The 17775-nt window shown below is 35.5% G+C and overlaps 3 protein-coding genes across 6 annotated transcripts; all 3 read right to left on the bottom strand.

The window, feature by feature from the left end:
- Positions 1-2098: 2098 nt before the first annotated feature.
- Positions 2099-5850, bottom strand: LOC142552805 (UDP-rhamnose/UDP-galactose transporter 6-like). Its single transcript, XM_075662645.1, is given in 7 exon segments — positions 2099-2661; positions 2888-3030; positions 3033-3048; positions 3324-3524; positions 3651-3835; positions 4833-5079; positions 5684-5850. Coding segments are annotated over 6 exon segments (1005 nt in total). The 5' UTR covers positions 4963-5079; positions 5684-5850; the 3' UTR covers positions 2099-2331.
- A 1701-nt stretch (positions 5851-7551) lies between these two features.
- Positions 7552-10264, bottom strand: LOC142552804 (putative serine/threonine-protein kinase PBL21). Of its 4 annotated transcripts, none has more exons than XM_075662640.1 (6): positions 10147-10264; positions 9496-9651; positions 8925-9112; positions 8586-8775; positions 7934-8325; positions 7552-7817 (listed from the first exon to the last, which is right to left on the bottom strand). In XM_075662640.1, exons 2-6 carry the CDS (start codon positions 9581-9583, stop codon positions 7560-7562), a joined length of 1116 nt encoding a protein of 371 aa, XP_075518755.1. In that variant the 5' UTR covers positions 9584-9651; positions 10147-10264; the 3' UTR covers positions 7552-7559. The 4 variants fall into 4 exon arrangements, with proteins under 4 accessions (XP_075518755.1, XP_075518754.1, XP_075518757.1 ...); XM_075662639.1 differs by lacking the exon at positions 10147-10264 and adding an exon at positions 9945-10140; XM_075662642.1 differs by lacking the exon at positions 8925-9112.
- Positions 10265-12631: 2367 nt separating this feature from the next.
- Positions 12632-17775, bottom strand: LOC142552802 (uncharacterized). The gene is made up of 9 exons (XM_075662634.1): positions 17302-17775; positions 16423-16459; positions 16215-16293; positions 16041-16086; positions 15867-15965; positions 14912-14980; positions 14489-14834; positions 14242-14396; positions 12632-13618 (listed from the first exon to the last, which is right to left on the bottom strand). The coding sequence occupies exons 1-9, from the start codon at positions 17683-17685 to the stop codon at positions 12878-12880; spliced, it is 1956 nt and encodes a 651-aa protein (XP_075518749.1). The 5' UTR covers positions 17686-17775; the 3' UTR covers positions 12632-12877.

Genomic DNA, 17775 nt, shown 5'->3' with positions numbered 1-17775 from the left:
TGTTTCAAGAAACAACTTATTTGGGCCAATTCCCTCAGATATATCGCAGAAGTTGAAGTATGTTACATATCTTGATCTATCATTCAATCAGTTTCTGGTACAATCCCACCGGAGATTGCAAGATGCCAGTATTTCAATGTTCTAAAAGCTAGACAACAATCAGCTCTGGGGTTAGATTCCAAGCCAGACTAGCCTCATAAGTCGTGTTTCGGTATTTGATGTCTCTCACACTGGACTGACAGACTGACAGGGTCCAATTCCAAATTTCTCGAATACAGATTTGATTCTTTTGATGACAATCCAGGACTTTGTGGGAATCCATTGAGTCCGTGTAAGGGTAGAGTTATGATGATCCATTTGTCGAGGTATACTTTAAAGGTTTCGGGATTGGTTGGACAATTTCTTTCACTTTGGTTACAGCATTTTGTTCATTCTTTGGCATTCCTAAGATGCCTATGGTGATTAGCATTTGAAGAAGGAGCAAGGGAACAAAGAAGGACGCTATTGGGGATCTAAAGCAATAGAACCGAACATGGTAAGTAAACGTGTAAAGGTACTAGTATTTTGTGATCGGTTCTATATTTCGTGTCGTGTAATTTTGACCTTGCCTAATGTTTTCCTTTTACAGAGCAGATATTAAAGCTAGAGAAGTACGTTACAAGAATTAGCTTTCAAGAACTGGCCAACTTAACTTCAAACTTTTACGATGAAAGTGTTGTTGGTTTTGGCAAGAAAGGAATAACGTACAGAGCAATTACTTCAAATGGATGTTCCCTTGCCATCAAAAAGTTTTATGCTTCAAGAAAGACAACAAATTTGTCTCCGATGTATTGTCTCTTGGCACACAACTGCGTCCCAATTTGTTACCCCTGATAGGCTTCTGCATTGAAAAAGAAGAAAGATTTTTGGTTTACATGTATATGCAAAACAGAACTCTCTACAATTGCCTACATCATAGCAGAAGTAGGCGAAGGATCATTGATTGGCCATTGAGAATGAGGATTTTGATCGGTGTAGCTAATGGCCTAACATGACTTCATCATAGTCGTCGAGTTAGAATCCACCATTGCAACATAAACTCGCATTGAATCTTGCTAGACCATAACTTCGAGCCTAGGATTTCCAATTTCTGGGAAGCAAAGTTCATGAACCAAGCAGGTGTTGGTTCGAGCAGCAGTTTGATATCGAGTTTCGGGTCCTTGTTACTGCTCGACTGTTATAATGCGAAGGATGTGTATTGCTTTGGACTTCTAGTACTAGAGTTCATGACGGGAAGGAATGGCACAATGCAGATTTGGACGAGAAAGAGATTCCTAATGGTTTGCTCGGGCGAGGATTTGATTAAATGATTTTGCAATTTTATGGAGTGGCAAAAGATTGCGTGAACCCAGAAGCAGAGCAAAGGCCAACAATGCTGGAGGTGTACAAAAGGCTGGAAGAAATCAATTTGGGATTTGAAAATGCATGGAACGGTTAGATATCAATTCTAAACGGAGTAAACAAATGTCATGTCTTCGACTTAACCGGAAGTTCGTGGGTGCAGGTTCAGTAGTTTTAAGTGGAGTTTTGAATCTGTCTTTCCTAGATCATGTAATATTCCTAGATCATATTTTGATTTTGCTTGGTTAAACTAATTTTGGCATTCTTCTTCTCCATATCACGTATGATGAGAATCTTCAAAGACATCGTCGGTGACTATGATAATCAAAATTGTTTCCAAGTCTATGAATAACCTTGAATAAGAAATTAATTTATAATATTTTGAGACTGATATCTTACTATGCATGTGATGTGTTGTATTTTATTGGCATCGGTGTTTCACCATTGGATCTGGCACAGAGGAAGCAATCTGGGGCGATAGAAGTATAATCGAGTCCAGTTCGATTAGTAGAATATATAGGAAAATTTATTAATCCTCAGTTCCTGGGGGAATAGAAAATCGAACTCCACAGCTAGGTTGACAACTGCAGACTCGATTCAAATTCGTTAGAATTCCGTCCGGTAAAGTAACAGTAAAATTGGGTATCCATACTCAAATGTCTAGAAGTTTCAGAACTGATCGTGCATCAACACTATTATTCATTAATATTCAACTGCATATAAAACAAGATTGTAATAGAAAAATATATTAAAGATACATAATCCCATACATAATCAAAGAATTTTCACTATAAATTACTATCAAGGAGCTAATGCAAAGCAGTGATCAAATCCTTTCCGAGCACCGATGCTCTGTTAACATATAATCTCATTTCTGAAATCGAAAAGAATCGAAGATGTAGCAACTATCTATGTCCTTTGTGTGTGATGCATCAACTGCAGAAGAAATGCTTATACCTTGTCATCTTGTTCAGATGACTCTAATAGACCTCCCTGTTTTTGCTGACTGCTTCTTGAAATTGAAATGCTGCGTCGTTCTTTACCCCCAGGTTTAGATGAGGCATTGCCATACCAGATCATTCCAACAACCGCAATGATCATGCCAAAAACAACATGTAAATTAAGACCCTCTTTTCCAAAAAATAAGAATCCTAGGATCAAAACAAGAATGGTTTTCATATGGCCAAGGACTTGGAAGGAAACAGCTGTGAATCTGCCAATGCAGATGAATTGACTGAGATTTGTTCCAACCGCAATGGTACACGATGCAATTAGAAATGCCTGCATAATAAAGAACGAGGGGATCACGAGTGGCCCAGTTCCAGAACATTTGACAACTTTTAAGTGAAGCCAAGGACGACCTCTTTTAATGATATGTAAGAAAATTCTACAGCACTGAGCAATTAGCACTAATGAAAATAAATTCTGTTGCTATAAAGCCAAAACTTCACCACGCGATAAAATATAAAGGAAAAAAATTAACGAGAATAACTTCTGGAGAACTTACCGAAGACGGTAAAGTAAAGTTGAAGGCATCAATTCTTTTGTTTGTCAACCAATAATCCAAAAAGGGGCCGAACAGCAGTAGAGTCGCAGCCTGTGCTGGAGCTGTGTGCCCCAGCAGATTGAAAGAACTGAGGGAATACTTCTTTGAAGGAAGTGAACATACTGAAAAAATTTATCGATAATCATGTTGTTGCCATGAAAAACATCAGATGAAAGTACACATGCCACTAAAATAAGAAAAGATACAATCAGAAACAAACGCTTTGGTATAAAAACTGGAGGGTCATAAATAAGTTTTAGAACCCAGAAATTCTACACTGCCACGTGGTATTTGTCATCAATCACACATTTTTAGTTTAACCAATTTCATGCCCATGTCGAGATGATTAACTAATCTCTTCTACAATTGAACGGAAATTTCACACTGGAGAACTTACATATTGTTGCAGTGATGTACTCCAGACTGCAATAAATGCGGCAACAAACCCTTTGGTATTAACACTCACATCTGTGACTGTGCAGACAGCAACACCAAGAAGAACAATCGTGATGCTAAGTTTTGTGTCTCTCGAATATCGTATCTTGTCGAATACAACTTCCAGTAAACATGAAACAGGGATCATACTCAGTTTTGCAATCTGGCATTGACACAAGATAAATTATTACCATTGGCATTACAGAGAAAAAAAGTGAAGACGTGGACAAAATTGTCTCCACTTTCTTTATTCGTTCATTTGAAAAAAGGAAAGTGCATCTAAAATTACCTGGTAGAAACCCACAGAATTCCACATTAAACTAACATTCATCCCGACAATAGAGAAATTTGCAAACAGAATGAATTTCAGGAGCTCTGGATATGGTAGATGAGAAGCTTGGATGTAACCCAGCCATCTAAGAACCAACGTCATGAAAGTTGTTGTAGCAAAATGTAAGCCGGTTAAAGTTGTAGCTGCATTGATGTTAATCAAATGGTTAAACTCATATTACAAGAAATGTTCCAAAGTAAAACAATAGAAAATAAAAAACATTTAACATGACCTCTAATAGACTAGTAGTCTACCAAAACATATAATAAATTTGTCATTACATTTCTTATTTCGAGCACAGATTTTTGACATAACAGAGTATAAGTTGTCTTTTATTTTATCAGGATCAAACTATTCTCACTTCAAATTTAATTTGTTAGTATCATTATATGATTTCCTCGATCCTTCAGCAATTCTCTGGCACCAATAATTATAATCAATTGTTTATGATATTGATTATGTTTTTTATTTGCTCTGAATTTCTCTATAACCAAGTTCAATCTAATCCTAGCACAATCGAGTAGCATTTTTAGCTAGCATTTCATCAAGCCAGATGATCTTTCAAAGAAATGTGTGAGCATAATTCTAGCCGAAGATCAGTCTAAGTATGTGTCTCCATTGAAACATTCAAACCAAGAAGTTGAACCTTCAGCTTAAATTGCTTTAAAATTCTCACCAAGAGATTAGTTCACAAAAGATGTCTTGACAAAATAAACAAATCAAAAAATTCCTAGGAGGTTTTTTCCCAGGCTAGTAGTTCTACTATTTAGAGATCAGGTCATCATCATGGACCATAATTCCAGCATTCAAGTTAGAAAATAATTTAAATTCCACAAAAATGGAAAATATAAGGGGAAACAATGGACACAATTCCATCCATCAAATCCATTATGGAACATTGCCACGAAAAAGAAATCATAAGTATCCAGTATACCATTTAACAATCATTCTTGCTGGGTGAACACGGTAAAATCTAAGTCTAATCTAAAAATCCCACTCAAATTAATAAAAAAAATTATCAAGGGATTTCAAACTATACCATGTAAAAGTGCAACTCTGGTCATATATAAATTAATCAGCTATCCAATTTATCATCAACAGCAAGCAGAGATTCTCTCTGAGTCAAACTAAGAAAATTACCAAAGCTGAAGCCATAAGTAGCCATTAACGCCTTGTTGACCATGATAATACCTACTGAAGTGACTACATTAAACATCCATGCAGCCACATCAACGGAAGCCTTCTTATCAGCTTTGCTTGCGGGTGCCATCTGATAAATTTCCCTTTCGTATATGCAATTATTAATATAAGATTACCCTGCCCAGGGCCATAAAGCTACATATTACAATACATCTGCGTACAATCTAAGATTCTCCTACAAAATTCCAGCACAAAGAAACCATTAGAATCAACAAAAAGCCAGCTATTAGATTCTTCATCAACTTAATCTAAAAGAAAATATTCATAAGAAAAATCCCTCATGAATTAAAACAGTTTATGATGAAATAGACATTAATAAAGAGTAAGGGAAAAGTAAACATCATTTGATAACAACCCAATCTTCGGTTATCAAACAAATCTATAGTTCTTTGTTTTAAAAGAAATCTAATTGGACCTAGTTTTCGACATCAATAAAACAGTAAGAATAACCACATAAATCACATCAATTAATTAATAAACCGACAGAAGAAACACTGATTGATTCCATAATTAACCTAAAATTAAGCGAGACAACTACATGAAGAAAATAACGAGATTCCAAACTCAGTTAAAATGCTGTCAAAATCCAATCTAAAATCCTCAAAACCCCACTTTAATCTTCCCCAGATCGCATTCAATTCAGTAAAAAAATAATTAAGTACTTACCAAATTAGAGATCCAATCACGATTGAACCAAAAATCAGGTTCACACAATTTCGTTTATTATATTTATAAAAAAACATCGTGAAGGTTAAATCTGAACGAATACCCCAAGAGAAGAAAAGCGTACCGTTTATAAGCTTGGGAAAGAAAGCAACTTTTTGAAAACTCACTGATTTGCATACATTGTGTGAATGAAATTTGTATGTTGGCGTTTGATCTGATGTTGAGCAGAATGATAATGGAATGAAAAGTCTTAGTTGGCAAAAAATAATATTTTTCTTTTTCTTTGGAATTGTAAAATAATAACATATTGATGGGGCCATTAGGATTAGCTCATTAACATGGGTGTCATTTAGAAATCTTTAAAAATCGTCTCATAAGTTAGTTGAGTACGTATGTTGTAACATAGTTTTACGAATCTTTATCTGTGTGACATATCAATTTTATCGATATTCACAATAAAAAATAATACTCTTAGCATACGTGGATAACTCAAATAAGATATATATGTCTCACAAAATACGACACGTGTTACACAATTTTTTGTCAAGTTAATTTTATTAGATGGATTTATGATCCGACTTAATTCATAAAAAAAAAATTTTTTTGCCAAAAATATTATTCTTTCTTGTATATTTAGATGAAGTCGACTCGTTTCACATATGAGACCGTATCACAAGTTGTCTACTATTTTTAAAAAGTTTTTTTTAAAAAAAATCATCCTTTATTTTTAAAAAATGTTAAAAAATAAAAAAAATTAGCTACTGCATAAAATATAATATAAAAAAAAAAAGAAAATCAAATTAAATGTGATATTTATTAAAACAAATTTTTTATATATATATAATTTCGCCTTAAAGTGGATTCCCGCTTCCGAGCTTCCTCCATTTATGAGAAATACATATTAAATGTTGTCGTTATTGCTGATTACACACGGAAATTTGGTGGATGGGAGCAATCTCACGTTCCCTTTCCTGTTAAATATTATAATATGATTATACAAAGAATAAATTTATCCATTACAATTATTTTCATTAATTTGTACTCATGTAGATCTCTTGTGAGACGGTCTCACGAATTTTTATATGTGAGACGGGTCAACCTTACCGATATTCATAATAAAAAGTAATACTCTTAGCATAAAAAGTAATATTTTTTCATTGATGACCCAAATTAGAGACTCGTCTCACAAAATATGACCCGTGAGACCGTCTCACACAAATTTTTGCCTTTGTACTCTAATAAATTAAAGAAAAATTTATTTTTGTTAATATAAAAATATTATGTATCAAAATTTCCTCAACTAGAACTTGTTCTGATGTTAAAAAATATTGTAAAAATAATCTTATGCATCAAAACATGTCTAAAAATAACATTTTGCATTATCTTAATATTTGTAATTCTCGTGAAATATCGATTGCTTGTTGACCCGCTAATCGTGTGAAAAGTAAGATACTCTTATGTAATTTATCCTAGACAATCCTTACCCGCCTTGGAAAAGCAAGAGATCTTCACAAGTTAACCTCCTAGTCATTTTTTTCCTGCCAAGGACCGTATATCACAGATTTATGGGGGGCTTATTCTGACATACCACAAATACAAACACATACACAAAACAGCCCCAGTAACCAACAAATACAGCTCAAACAAATTCTTCTGCACCTAGAAGTAGAAGACAAATTTCCACCAAGAAAATGAAAAAATTCAACAAAATCACAAGCTTATATATACTAGAAGCATTTGGAAAAAAAAAATTGATAAAAAGGGAATCAAGAACTGAAGAAGAAGAAGAAAAGCAGCAACTCTGTGATATAACTCCCTCCATATCTGCATTTGGAAACAAGTTCAAATATGTAATCACTCACCAGATTCATACACAGAGCCTACACAACTCCTTTCATCCTATACCCCGTCGTTCAGGAAAATGAAAGATTACCTCATGCTTCTCTATCTATGGAAGGGAGTGGTTGATTCTGTTCTGAATGAGGATACACTATCGTGATTTTATCTTCTTGAATGGGGATTAACATCCAGATGAGTTGGGGATGATGATGTCCTATTGTGAAATCTTCCTGCGCGGGAAGCCAAGTACTCCAGTGCCATGACAATGTCGCTGATAAGGGGGCGGAAACTTGCTTGTTCCTGGAGACACATTGAAGTAATTGCAACAGCATGGTGCAGGCTCCGGACAGAGAATCTTCCTTCGAGTAGAGGGTCCACCATCTCGACAAACTTCCTCCGGTCCTTCAGATATTGTCGTGACTGTACAGATCATAGGAGTGAGTGGTAATATGTCTATAAGAGTTGAGATAGAATTATGCCAGAATAGGCAGAAATTTTGTGCCCATTATATTATACACAGTAAAATGCAAACTCACCCACACAACCAGATTTTGCTCTCCTGGCTTCCTGCTGCAGTCAATAGCCTTGCGTCCAGTTATAAGCTCCAACAGAACAACACCAAAGCTGTAGATATCAGATTTTAGAGTCAATTTGCCACTCATTGCGTACTCGGGGGCACAATATCCATAGGTTCCCATTACTCGAGTTGAAACATGAGTGTTGTCGCCAACAGGACCAAGTTTCGCAAGTCCAAAATCAGACAGTTTAACGTTAAAGTCATTGTCCAAAAGTATGTTCGAAGATTTAAGGTCACGGTAGATTACGGGTGGATTTGCTTTGCAATGAAGATATTCAAGGCCTCGAGCTGCACCAACAGCAATCCTCAAACGTTTGCTCCAACTCAGAGGCTCTTGGCCAGGCTCGAGATCTGATAACGAAATGGAAATATACATTACTAACATATCTATGGATAAGCAAGACAGGACAGGAGGACAGCCCTGAGAATAGTCTAAAGCCATGTTAATTAACTTCAACCGCACATTCATAACCAAGCTATAACTTAAATATTTCTTTGTCTCGATAGACATGAAACAGGTTTATCATCCCAAAAAACAGAGAACCAGAGCCAAGAACCAGAACTTAAATGATTCTGGAGAAAATTTAAATGAAAAGTATATCATAGATTACCAAATAGATGATTTTCCAGGCTACCCATTGGCATGTATTCATAAACCAGGAGCCTCTGATCGCCATCGGCACAATACCCAATCAAATTCACGAGGTTCGAATGGTGCAGCAAACTTAACATAAGAACCTCCACGATGAATTCTTGATTCCCTTGAAGGCCATCGAGGTTAAGTTGCTTCACTGCAACAATCTGACCATAAATTCAAAGATAATGAGTACAGTTTCAGTGTAATTCAAGTGCCGCAAGGTAAAAGGAAAAACTCCTTCCAACAACTCCCGAGGATTGATTTATCATTATATGTCATACACATTCAGGATCAGAAGAAAACAAGAGCTTGCCGTGCTAGATTCTAGGCAGCCTTTATATACGCTTCCAAAACCACCTTCACCAATCAAGTTCGCTTCCCTGAAATTTTGAGTCGCCACCGCAAGTTCCTTAAACGCAAAGCTTCTCGCCACACTGTCTGGTGGCTCATTGCTCTCCTTGCCTTTAGGCGTAATCACAGAGTTTCCCTTCTTCCCTTTCTCTAAAGAAAGAGAAAACCAAAAAACGAAAGAAAAAAGACACGAAGAAGATCATTATAAATGACAGCGTCACCGAAGGCGAATCAGATTTTTGTTCAAAGACGCAGAGAAGGGGGTCTCGGGATTTATCCAATGAATATGTGGGACTACACTTGTATTTTCAAAAAATTACGCAATCTGTATTTCTTTCCTATCAAGATGCCAAATTCAAATTTTAAATGCTGTAACTATCATACATGTATCATACACATTTTCCTTTTCCTTCCCATAAACTGTTTTCCCAAGCGTTCATTAGAGACGAAAAACTCATTGCATGAAAGCAATAGAAGCATTGAATATCAGGAAAAAAAATAGTTTGGGAAAACAAATAAACAAAATTAATTACCAGAATCATCATTGGATCTTGGAGTCATATCTGCATCATAATACCTCACATCCTTTCTTCGAAGGCTCGTGCAAGAAAAGCAGCTCATCTCTTTCCCCACCAATCTCTCCTTCTCCTTAAAATTTATCTCCCCTCGCCAAGTTTGAGTCTTTCAAACTAAATGAAGAATATAAAGTCAACAGATACACGTTTCACCTCCATTATCCCAAATCAAACTCCACAGTCCATATTGATCGACAAAATCAACAAGCCATCATCGCAATGAAAAAATAAAGATAAAACAGGAAAACAAATATAAAATTTTATTCAGGAGAGAGAATCATAAAATGCTCCCCACCCCTTGCATACAATTCAAGAAACGCAAATCCAGATGAACGATTCCTATAACACAGATTACTCCCCTCAAATTTAAAACCAAATGACAGTTAACATTCCAAAACAAAACCCACCTTATACAAGAAAAGTCTTCAAAAGATCGCAAATTTGAGGTAAAAAATACTCCAAACTGCGACATTAACAAAATGTTACGGAAAACCCATGATTTTTCAGTTCATGGGTCTTCTTAAAAAAACCGAAAACAAGACCTTTTTCCTATATTTAGCTCAGAATTCCATTACATCCACCCATCTCACCCCCTCTTTTTGCGCTCACCTTAACGGTAATAATGCCTTCTTTTTTCTTTATTTTCTCGGAGTCAAGAAACGAGATACGGTCCTGAAGGAACAGTCGGCAGGTCATACACATCAGCATCTGCAGGTGGGCTTTCGGCTTTCCTGTGACATGTGAATGCTACGATAATATAATGTATACGTGGCATGTGAATGCTACGATTTTTGAGGAGGTGGTTGTATTATAATGCGGTGCTCTTACCAAACCTCCAGCGCGGCAGATGCCGTCTTATTCAGGTGACACTTGGATTCTACTGATTGGCAGAGACTATTCCCAATCAAAACACAAGCAAAATATTTCGATTCATTAGTGGAAAATTCAAAGTGATTGTTGGGGGTCGCTCTCACGCACAGCTAGCATTTAAACGCTTTGGTGAGGCCTGAGAATGGATTTTTCCTCAACATTATTAGATTTAAACTATTTATATGCACCATTGATGTGACAATCTGTCAGGATTTAATGAAGATGGTGCTCATTTACGATGCCAATAATTTAATCAATGCATAGATTGGAGGTATGCTGGAGGAAAAAAGTTTTGTAAAGAAAATAAGATATTTTATTTGTAATAATTGATAGAAGAGAGTAGTAGATAATAAAATAATCTCTCCATAATACAAAGACCAAGTCATTCATCATAATCCATCCTAACACCGATCGGATCATTTTACAATCTCTCAGCCACATTCACTCTACCCTTAACTTATAAATCACTACTTATTAAATATTTTTAAAATAATTCAAGTTTTTTTTATTGTTCACTGTGCATGCATACAGTTGAAAGAGCAAAATGATACAATACAATGTAATAGAAAGTGCATGAAGTCAGGGACTTGATCTATGAATTCAGGGGATTATGGAATTGATACATGCATTAATTAAATATACATTTTGAATTGATTAAAAGATGGAAATTATTCTTTATGTTTTTTTCCCCAAAAGAAACATTTTATTGACAAACTAACAAGATTTTTCAGCAATGTTGGTCAACTTAGACATTAATGTATGGATAGGGTAGGGTAGTATTCGGTTTTTCCCCCTTTTTTTGAAAGTATATTATGAGATTGAATTGGAAATGTTAACTAAAAATTTACTTTTTAGTTTCGAAGAAAACATTTTTACTGTAAATTTCATATAATATGAGATTGTGTCTGATGAAAATAAGAAAAGGGTGGTCTTTTCAAATCCTACCTTGTGTGTGTTTTTTTAACTTTCCACCTCGTGACTTTTTAACAACAAAACACATAATGAATCGGATCCATCGAATATAATTTCTCTGTAATAAAAAAAATTTAAACTCGGAGATGGGAAAACACCTCCATCAAAGTCTGTTGTTTTCAAGATGAGTGTGAAGTTGTGTGAACTAAGAAACACTTGGGGTCCAAATGCAGTTTAGTTAGATATTTGACAATTTGATTGATGATGATTGAAAATGCAGTCCTAAATTAAAACTAGTATTGACTCTTAAGTAGGAAATTGGGACAATCAATTTTTACATTTTCAAATATACACAGAAACATATCTAATCTAGAATCTGAGAATATGGAGGGCATGGTTTAAAACAATTTATTAAAAAAAAAATAATTCTATATGTACATTGAACTTTTCATGCATGCAACTGAAATTATGATACATCCATTATTATTAACATTTTATGGTATTTCAGATCATCTTCTATCGTGGAAGATTTCTCAAAAATAGTGGACGGATTTGGCTCCAACACATCTCCAAATACGATCTTCATTTTGGAGATTGCTGCAATGATCATCTATATTTGGAGGATCATTATAGCAATGAAGTATGGGTTTGGAGATGATATAAAGTCATAAATTATGAAAATGCCATCCTCCAAAATATCATGATGATTTTTTATTATTATTATTCATGTTTTGATCTTTTTTTATTTTTTTATCTCTTTAATTAATTTAGTGTTATTTTTTCATTTTTAATTTATATCAAATGTTCTTTAAACCATACGTGTTATTTATGATTGTGTTGCTTTTTTATGTATATATATGATTAATGTTGTGTATTTTTTGCAATTTGATGACAAAATAAATGTACTATTTGTAAATGAGTCAATTACAAGTTTAGTTGTGTTCGATTTAATAATAAATTACGTGTTTATTTAATACATTATACATTTTATTATAAATACTTATCGAATTCACTTCAGATTAATGATATTACGTAATTATTATTTAATTATATATACTTATATATATTGTTGAGAATGAAAATTTAGAAAAATGAAGGATTTGGTAACGTTTAAAGGACATGTGTTAAAAAAATATTTTGGAAAATAAATGATTTAAAATAGATGATTTGGATTGCAGAAGGTCTTAGAAACCAAAACATATACAAAAAAATTAATGAAACTGACCATATTATATAATGAAAATTTATAAAAAGTTTGACCGGAAACAAATAATCTGTCATCACAAAAGCATGGTACAGGTAGGTCACAAAACATGGGAAATTTTAACTCTGATAAAGCAGGTGCTTCACTTGGTTTTGTTCGATCAATCGATCTATTATCGGTATCAAAGTTTCCCATGTTTAATAAACTAAATATTTTTTCGTTTTGACTAAGAAAAATTTTATACATGATCTGTACAATGTGTCACCTAAACTATATCAATCTGCAGATCCAAATAGAAAATCTAAATTCAGCTCCAAATGTCAAGATTCCTTCAAAATGGAAAATCAATAGCACTCAAAGCTGTAATGCCAAGTCGTCTGGCTGCTGCTTTGGGGAACCAATTTGTAAGCTAGAACTCGGAGAAACAGCTGGAACTCTTAAATTCAGGTCCGGAGGAACTGAAAGATTATGCCTCTGTTGCATCGGCAGTTCCGGCCAAGATGGTTTACCAGAATTCCATGATTCAGTTTCCGCGTGTGATACGGGGATTATACCTCGTTCTTTGGGATATTCAGCCGGTAGGGTACCCCAACTCTCCGGTAACTTATCCTCCTCGTTTACAGGCACAGTTTCGACCATTTGAGGAGGGAATGAGACCCCTGCAGCAGATAAATGGTATCCAAGCACACCAGTAAAGCCGTTTCTTTGAGGATGATGATCGGGTTTCTGTTGAGCCGGAAATTGCATTCTCCAAGAAGAAACATCGCCGTGAACAGATTGCTCATTCTGACTGTTCATTTTCCGAACAGCTTCGGCGATTCCTTTAGAAGCAAACCCAGAATTTAAGTCGGAAGTCGAGGGTGGTGCTGCAGGTTTTCTTGAGCCACCAGCAGTATTATTTGACGGTCTCCAATTCTCAGATGAAAAAGGCGATGGGTGTGAAGGTGCTTCACCGACCCAACCAGGGCCATATTGTACCCCATCAGGTAACACAGAATCGATTTTTTCCGAGGCAATTTTCCAGGCTACAGGCCCAAGATTTACAGCAAACCTAGCAAGACTTCTTGCATAAGCGAGGGGATCATGAAGACCGACCTGTAAGTTCAAAACGGGTGTTACTGGAAAATATCCTGGCAGTTGGCAAAATATTTAATAACAGAAAAGTTTAACCAGAATACGGGGATGGCAAGCTCATTATCTGATGGAATGAGCGAAATTTACCATGACAACAATAAGTGAAATTCTGAAAATTAATTAGTCCCACTCGTTGCAAATTTCGTGACATTAAATTCAGTAAAAGAATAATTCCAAGAATCAAGAGAGCTTATCTTCCCACTTGTGAGAAACGAAAAAAAAACTCTACGAGGCCAATTTAAATATTTAAAAGACTTCCACCCTTGTAAAAAACTCTATATCTATGATGAGATACCACTAATTAATGAGATATTTAGGAAAATGGACCTGGTCAAGCTTTAGAAAAAAAAAACCTCTCCAAGTGTATTTGAAATACACTGCAGAAGATCAATTTTTCAAAATAATGGCTAACTAAGGTTAGATAAGAAAATACCCCCTAATTTAATACATTATGCAACATAATACAGTATGTATAGTTAAAAATGTCTCATTCAAAAAAACAAAAGCCTAGTAATTTATCATACTTTGCCAAAAACAAAACCAATTTACAGTCGTGGTAATTTCAAGTTTGTCCATATACATACCGGCACCAACCGCTTCGCATCTCCAATAGAAGACGACAAAACATGTGGTTCATTGCCGTATGATAAGGGGTGAAATTGCCCGTAAGTATCTCGCCTATTCTCATCCATGGTGAAATGTTTCTTTCCATATTTCATGTCAGCCCTTAAAATGGATGCTGCAAGTAGGAAAAGCGAAGGGTAAAAAATCAAAAGGAAACACACCAAAAGTGTTGGTACTTGATAATCAATCCCATTTATACAAACCAACCTGGAAATTCACCATTCCAATCAGTGGACAATTCATAGCAGTTTTCACCATTTCTTGACCGAAGGGTTGACACAAAAGGGTCCATGGAACGAAAAGTGTATGATGGAGGTGCTTTTCTTAGGTTGTATGGATTAGATCCAGTTGCTTTACCTTCTCCACTGGCAAGAGTTGCACCTGAAGAAATCTCAGGACCAACACGATCTATTGGAGATGTTTCAACAGGTTTCTTTGGGTTCTTTCCTGGGGGTCTACCTCTTCGCACAACCTTGGGCTGTGGTCGACCATCATCACCCTCATGCCTCAGATTTTCAAAGTCTCTCATAGCAAGATCTTGGATGGATCGCGCCTAGCATGACAAATTACTCAGATACAGAGCTGGATGAGGCGAACAAAGTGAATCAAAGCATGTGAGGATTCACAAACCTGCCGATGATAGATGCTGTCTGGAGGGTTGTACGTCATGGCATTTGAACATATCAAAAGCACATCTTCCTGGAATCACAAAATCATGCTTATCATAGTGTTTGCTCTATTAAAGAAAACATCATTGTTAGCATACTAGGAACATATCTCAAAGGTAAAAAGACATTAACCTAAAGGAAAAATCTTCAACAATTCCCCAAGTTTATCGGCAAGAACAAAAGGAAATGGTCGCAATTCCAGAAAATATATGAAATAAAAAATGCTCATCAGTCAATAATAGCATTGGTCCAGTCATATTGTTTACGTTGTTTTAGTTCTGCGTGATACTTTATAAACAAATAATTTCAGGATATCATCCATGGAGAACCGCAAGTAATTCTCTTTTTGTTATATCTTGTGAGGCAAACAAACATAATACATATTACAAAATAATGGTCGCAAACAGGCAAACGTTTTCTGTCTTTAAGCCCAAAGCAGAACATATAAGTGATCCAGCTTATTCCCCTAAATACCTCATGATAACAGATGTCAATCAACCTAAGAATAGTAGTTAGACTTGAACTACCTTCAGATTTTTTTTTCTTTGAAAAAACTCCGACAAATGAAATAAATCATAATACTTCTCAGAATTACCAAAAAAATCCCAAAGCTCAATGCCAAATACTGCGTTAGGCTATCTCTTCAACCTATTATCAAGCAATATAGGGAAGAGGTTATTGTCTTAAGTAAAAATAGTTCAGGGTCATGTTTAGGTATAATAGTAATACCCTTAGAGGAACAGAAGGAGAAATATGAGATGTAAACTAAGTGCACAGGCATCATTGGAAAATCTCAATACTTTCCCCCTTTTCTCAAAATTGCAAACCAGCAAAACAAAGTAAGAATCATCTTTCAAAAAGAAAACCATTGCAAGCTGAAATAATTCAGCTTGGAGAATTAGATCTCGAAATCCAACCTCCAGTTCCTCCAAGGTTTTATAAGCTCCGCTATCAAGTTTCTTGTTCACAGTCCCAAAATCCATAGGCTGCTTTATTATCTCATGGTAGTCAGGTAGCTGCAACAAAATTAAATCGGCATTAGCTGCACATAATATACGATTATGTCCCACCAGCAAAGAAAATACCATCACCTCATCGGGATCCACAGGCTCAGAGAATGCCCCACGAGTGTCCTTCCTACATTACAATAATCCAATAACGACAACACTGAGGAACGAGGAATGGAATACCCAAAATTGAACAGTAGGATATTGACAAATATAAATAATAATTATCTAAAGAAGAATAATACAAGAAAAACATACTTTTGAAGCCTTTGAAGAATAAAGACCAACAACTTTTTGTCTGGCAAAGGTGTTGCGGAAACACATTCCAACGGCCACCCTGTCCCCAAAAAATTAAATGCAATTATAACAATCAAATCAAAAAACAAAATCCCGATTCTCCGTTCTAATATTTAGAGCTTAAAAAAATTGTTTAAATTCCAAAATCAAGAAGGGCAATATAAGTAACCATTTGGATTGTCAGTCGCTTTCACAAACTTTTTTTCCTGCAAAAATTAACGGAACAATCGTTATTTGATCACAGCAGATATGCACTTAAATTAAGCGAAATTTAAAAAATTCACTGAGAGCGAAAAAGAGGCACAATGAATAAAGTCAGTAAATACGCAGTTAATGTAACAGCAGCATCAGCAAGCAAAAAAGAAAAAACAAATCCTCCACGTACAATCACAGTAAGGACAAATCTGAACTTTTTATCAGGTACGAATAGATAATAATTATTTCAATTGAAGGATGGTCTACATAAAATAAGGTCAACTAGATTAAATACAAAAAATATCTATGATACATAAAGGAAAAAAATGAACAAACCCATGTACAAAAGAATTAATATATGTATATATAGAAACAAGAAAGAGTTGAAATAATTCATGGAAATCCCAGATGTCATAAAAAAAGGTAAATCAAATAAAAAAATTATATTGAGCAAAAGCGAAGATAATTTGACTGGTCAAAATAAATAGTATTTCTATTGCAGATCTTTGGAAGACAGTGTAGCCACCACCCGAAAAAATCCTTAAAAGAAATGTTAATAATTTTTTTCGCGCGAAATCCCAAAAGGCACTTCAAATCTCATCCACTAGTTCAAAAAACTCAACGATTTTATTCTGCGTTCCAAATCCCAAAAATAGAAAATTTATAATTTCCAAAAAAGTATAAAAGGCTGAGGAACTGATGAAGAAAAAATTGAACTTTTGGAGTAGAACAAAAAAATCTAAGCTTTCAAGTACTCACCAAAACAAGAGGAGTTTTTAGAAAATCTCAAAAAACCGAATTCGAAATCAAACTCGACTACCATAATTTTTCCAATAAAGCCAAATTTACTCACATGATCAGAAACTGCAACGGTAGATCCACCATCAACGGCATTGATCCTGCGTTTCTTCCCATTTCCCTCTGGCTCCTCCGATTCCGGGTCCGAATCAGAACCGTGACCCGATCCCGAGCCGGATCCGGAATCGCACTCGGTAGAATCCCGTTGGTTTTTCCGCCCAATATTGTCACCAGATTGAGGCAGACGAACGACAAGCTTCACCTTCTTCTCCTTCCTCTCATCTTCTTCGCCCGATTCATCGAAATTGCTCAAATTAGGGTTATGGCGCGTGGATCGACGGTTGTGCGCGGCGGCGGAATCGTTAATAATGGGTTTTGGAGGGGGAGAGAGATGAGGGGTTTTGGAGGGGCGGCCCTTCTTCCTACGCTTCACCTCCATTGTGGCTGGCTGGATTGCTGTTGCTACCTTACCCGTTGCTTTCGCCTTGGGACTGGGTGCTCTCTTTTTTCCAACTTTTAATTTATTTAT

Source organism: Primulina tabacum, chromosome 8 (assembly GCF_025594145.1).
Source record: "Primulina tabacum isolate GXHZ01 chromosome 8, ASM2559414v2, whole genome shotgun sequence".
NCBI classification, from domain to species: domain Eukaryota; kingdom Viridiplantae; phylum Streptophyta; class Magnoliopsida; order Lamiales; family Gesneriaceae; genus Primulina; species Primulina tabacum.
This window is presented reverse-complemented; position numbering and strand designations above follow the sequence as displayed.

What these genes read in the sequence shown, in the direction of transcription:
- LOC142552804 (XM_075662640.1), bottom strand. Translation starts at nt 9,583, where the DNA reads ATGAGCTGCTTTTCTTGCACGAGCCTTCGAAGAAAGGATGTGAGGTAT. An exon ending in GCTGCCTAGAATCTAGCACG is followed by an intron (nt 8,776 to 8,924) that starts GCAAGCTCTTGT and finishes ATTTATGGTCAG; the next exon opens with ATTGTTGCAGTGAAGCAACT. An exon ending in AGCAAAATCTGGTTGTGTGG is followed by an intron (nt 7,818 to 7,933) that starts GTGAGTTTGCAT and finishes TGATCTGTACAG; the next exon opens with TCACGACAATATCTGAAGGA.
- LOC142552802 (XM_075662634.1), bottom strand. Translation starts at nt 17,685, where the DNA reads ATGGAGGTGAAGCGTAGGAAGAAGGGCCGCCCCTCCAAAACCCCTCAT. An exon ending in ACAGCATCTATCATCGGCAG is followed by an intron (nt 14,835 to 14,911) that starts GTTTGTGAATCC and finishes TTGTCATGCTAG; the next exon opens with GCGCGATCCATCCAAGATCT. An exon ending in TTGGAATGGTGAATTTCCAG is followed by an intron (nt 14,397 to 14,488) that starts GTTGGTTTGTAT and finishes TCCTACTTGCAG; the next exon opens with CATCCATTTTAAGGGCTGAC.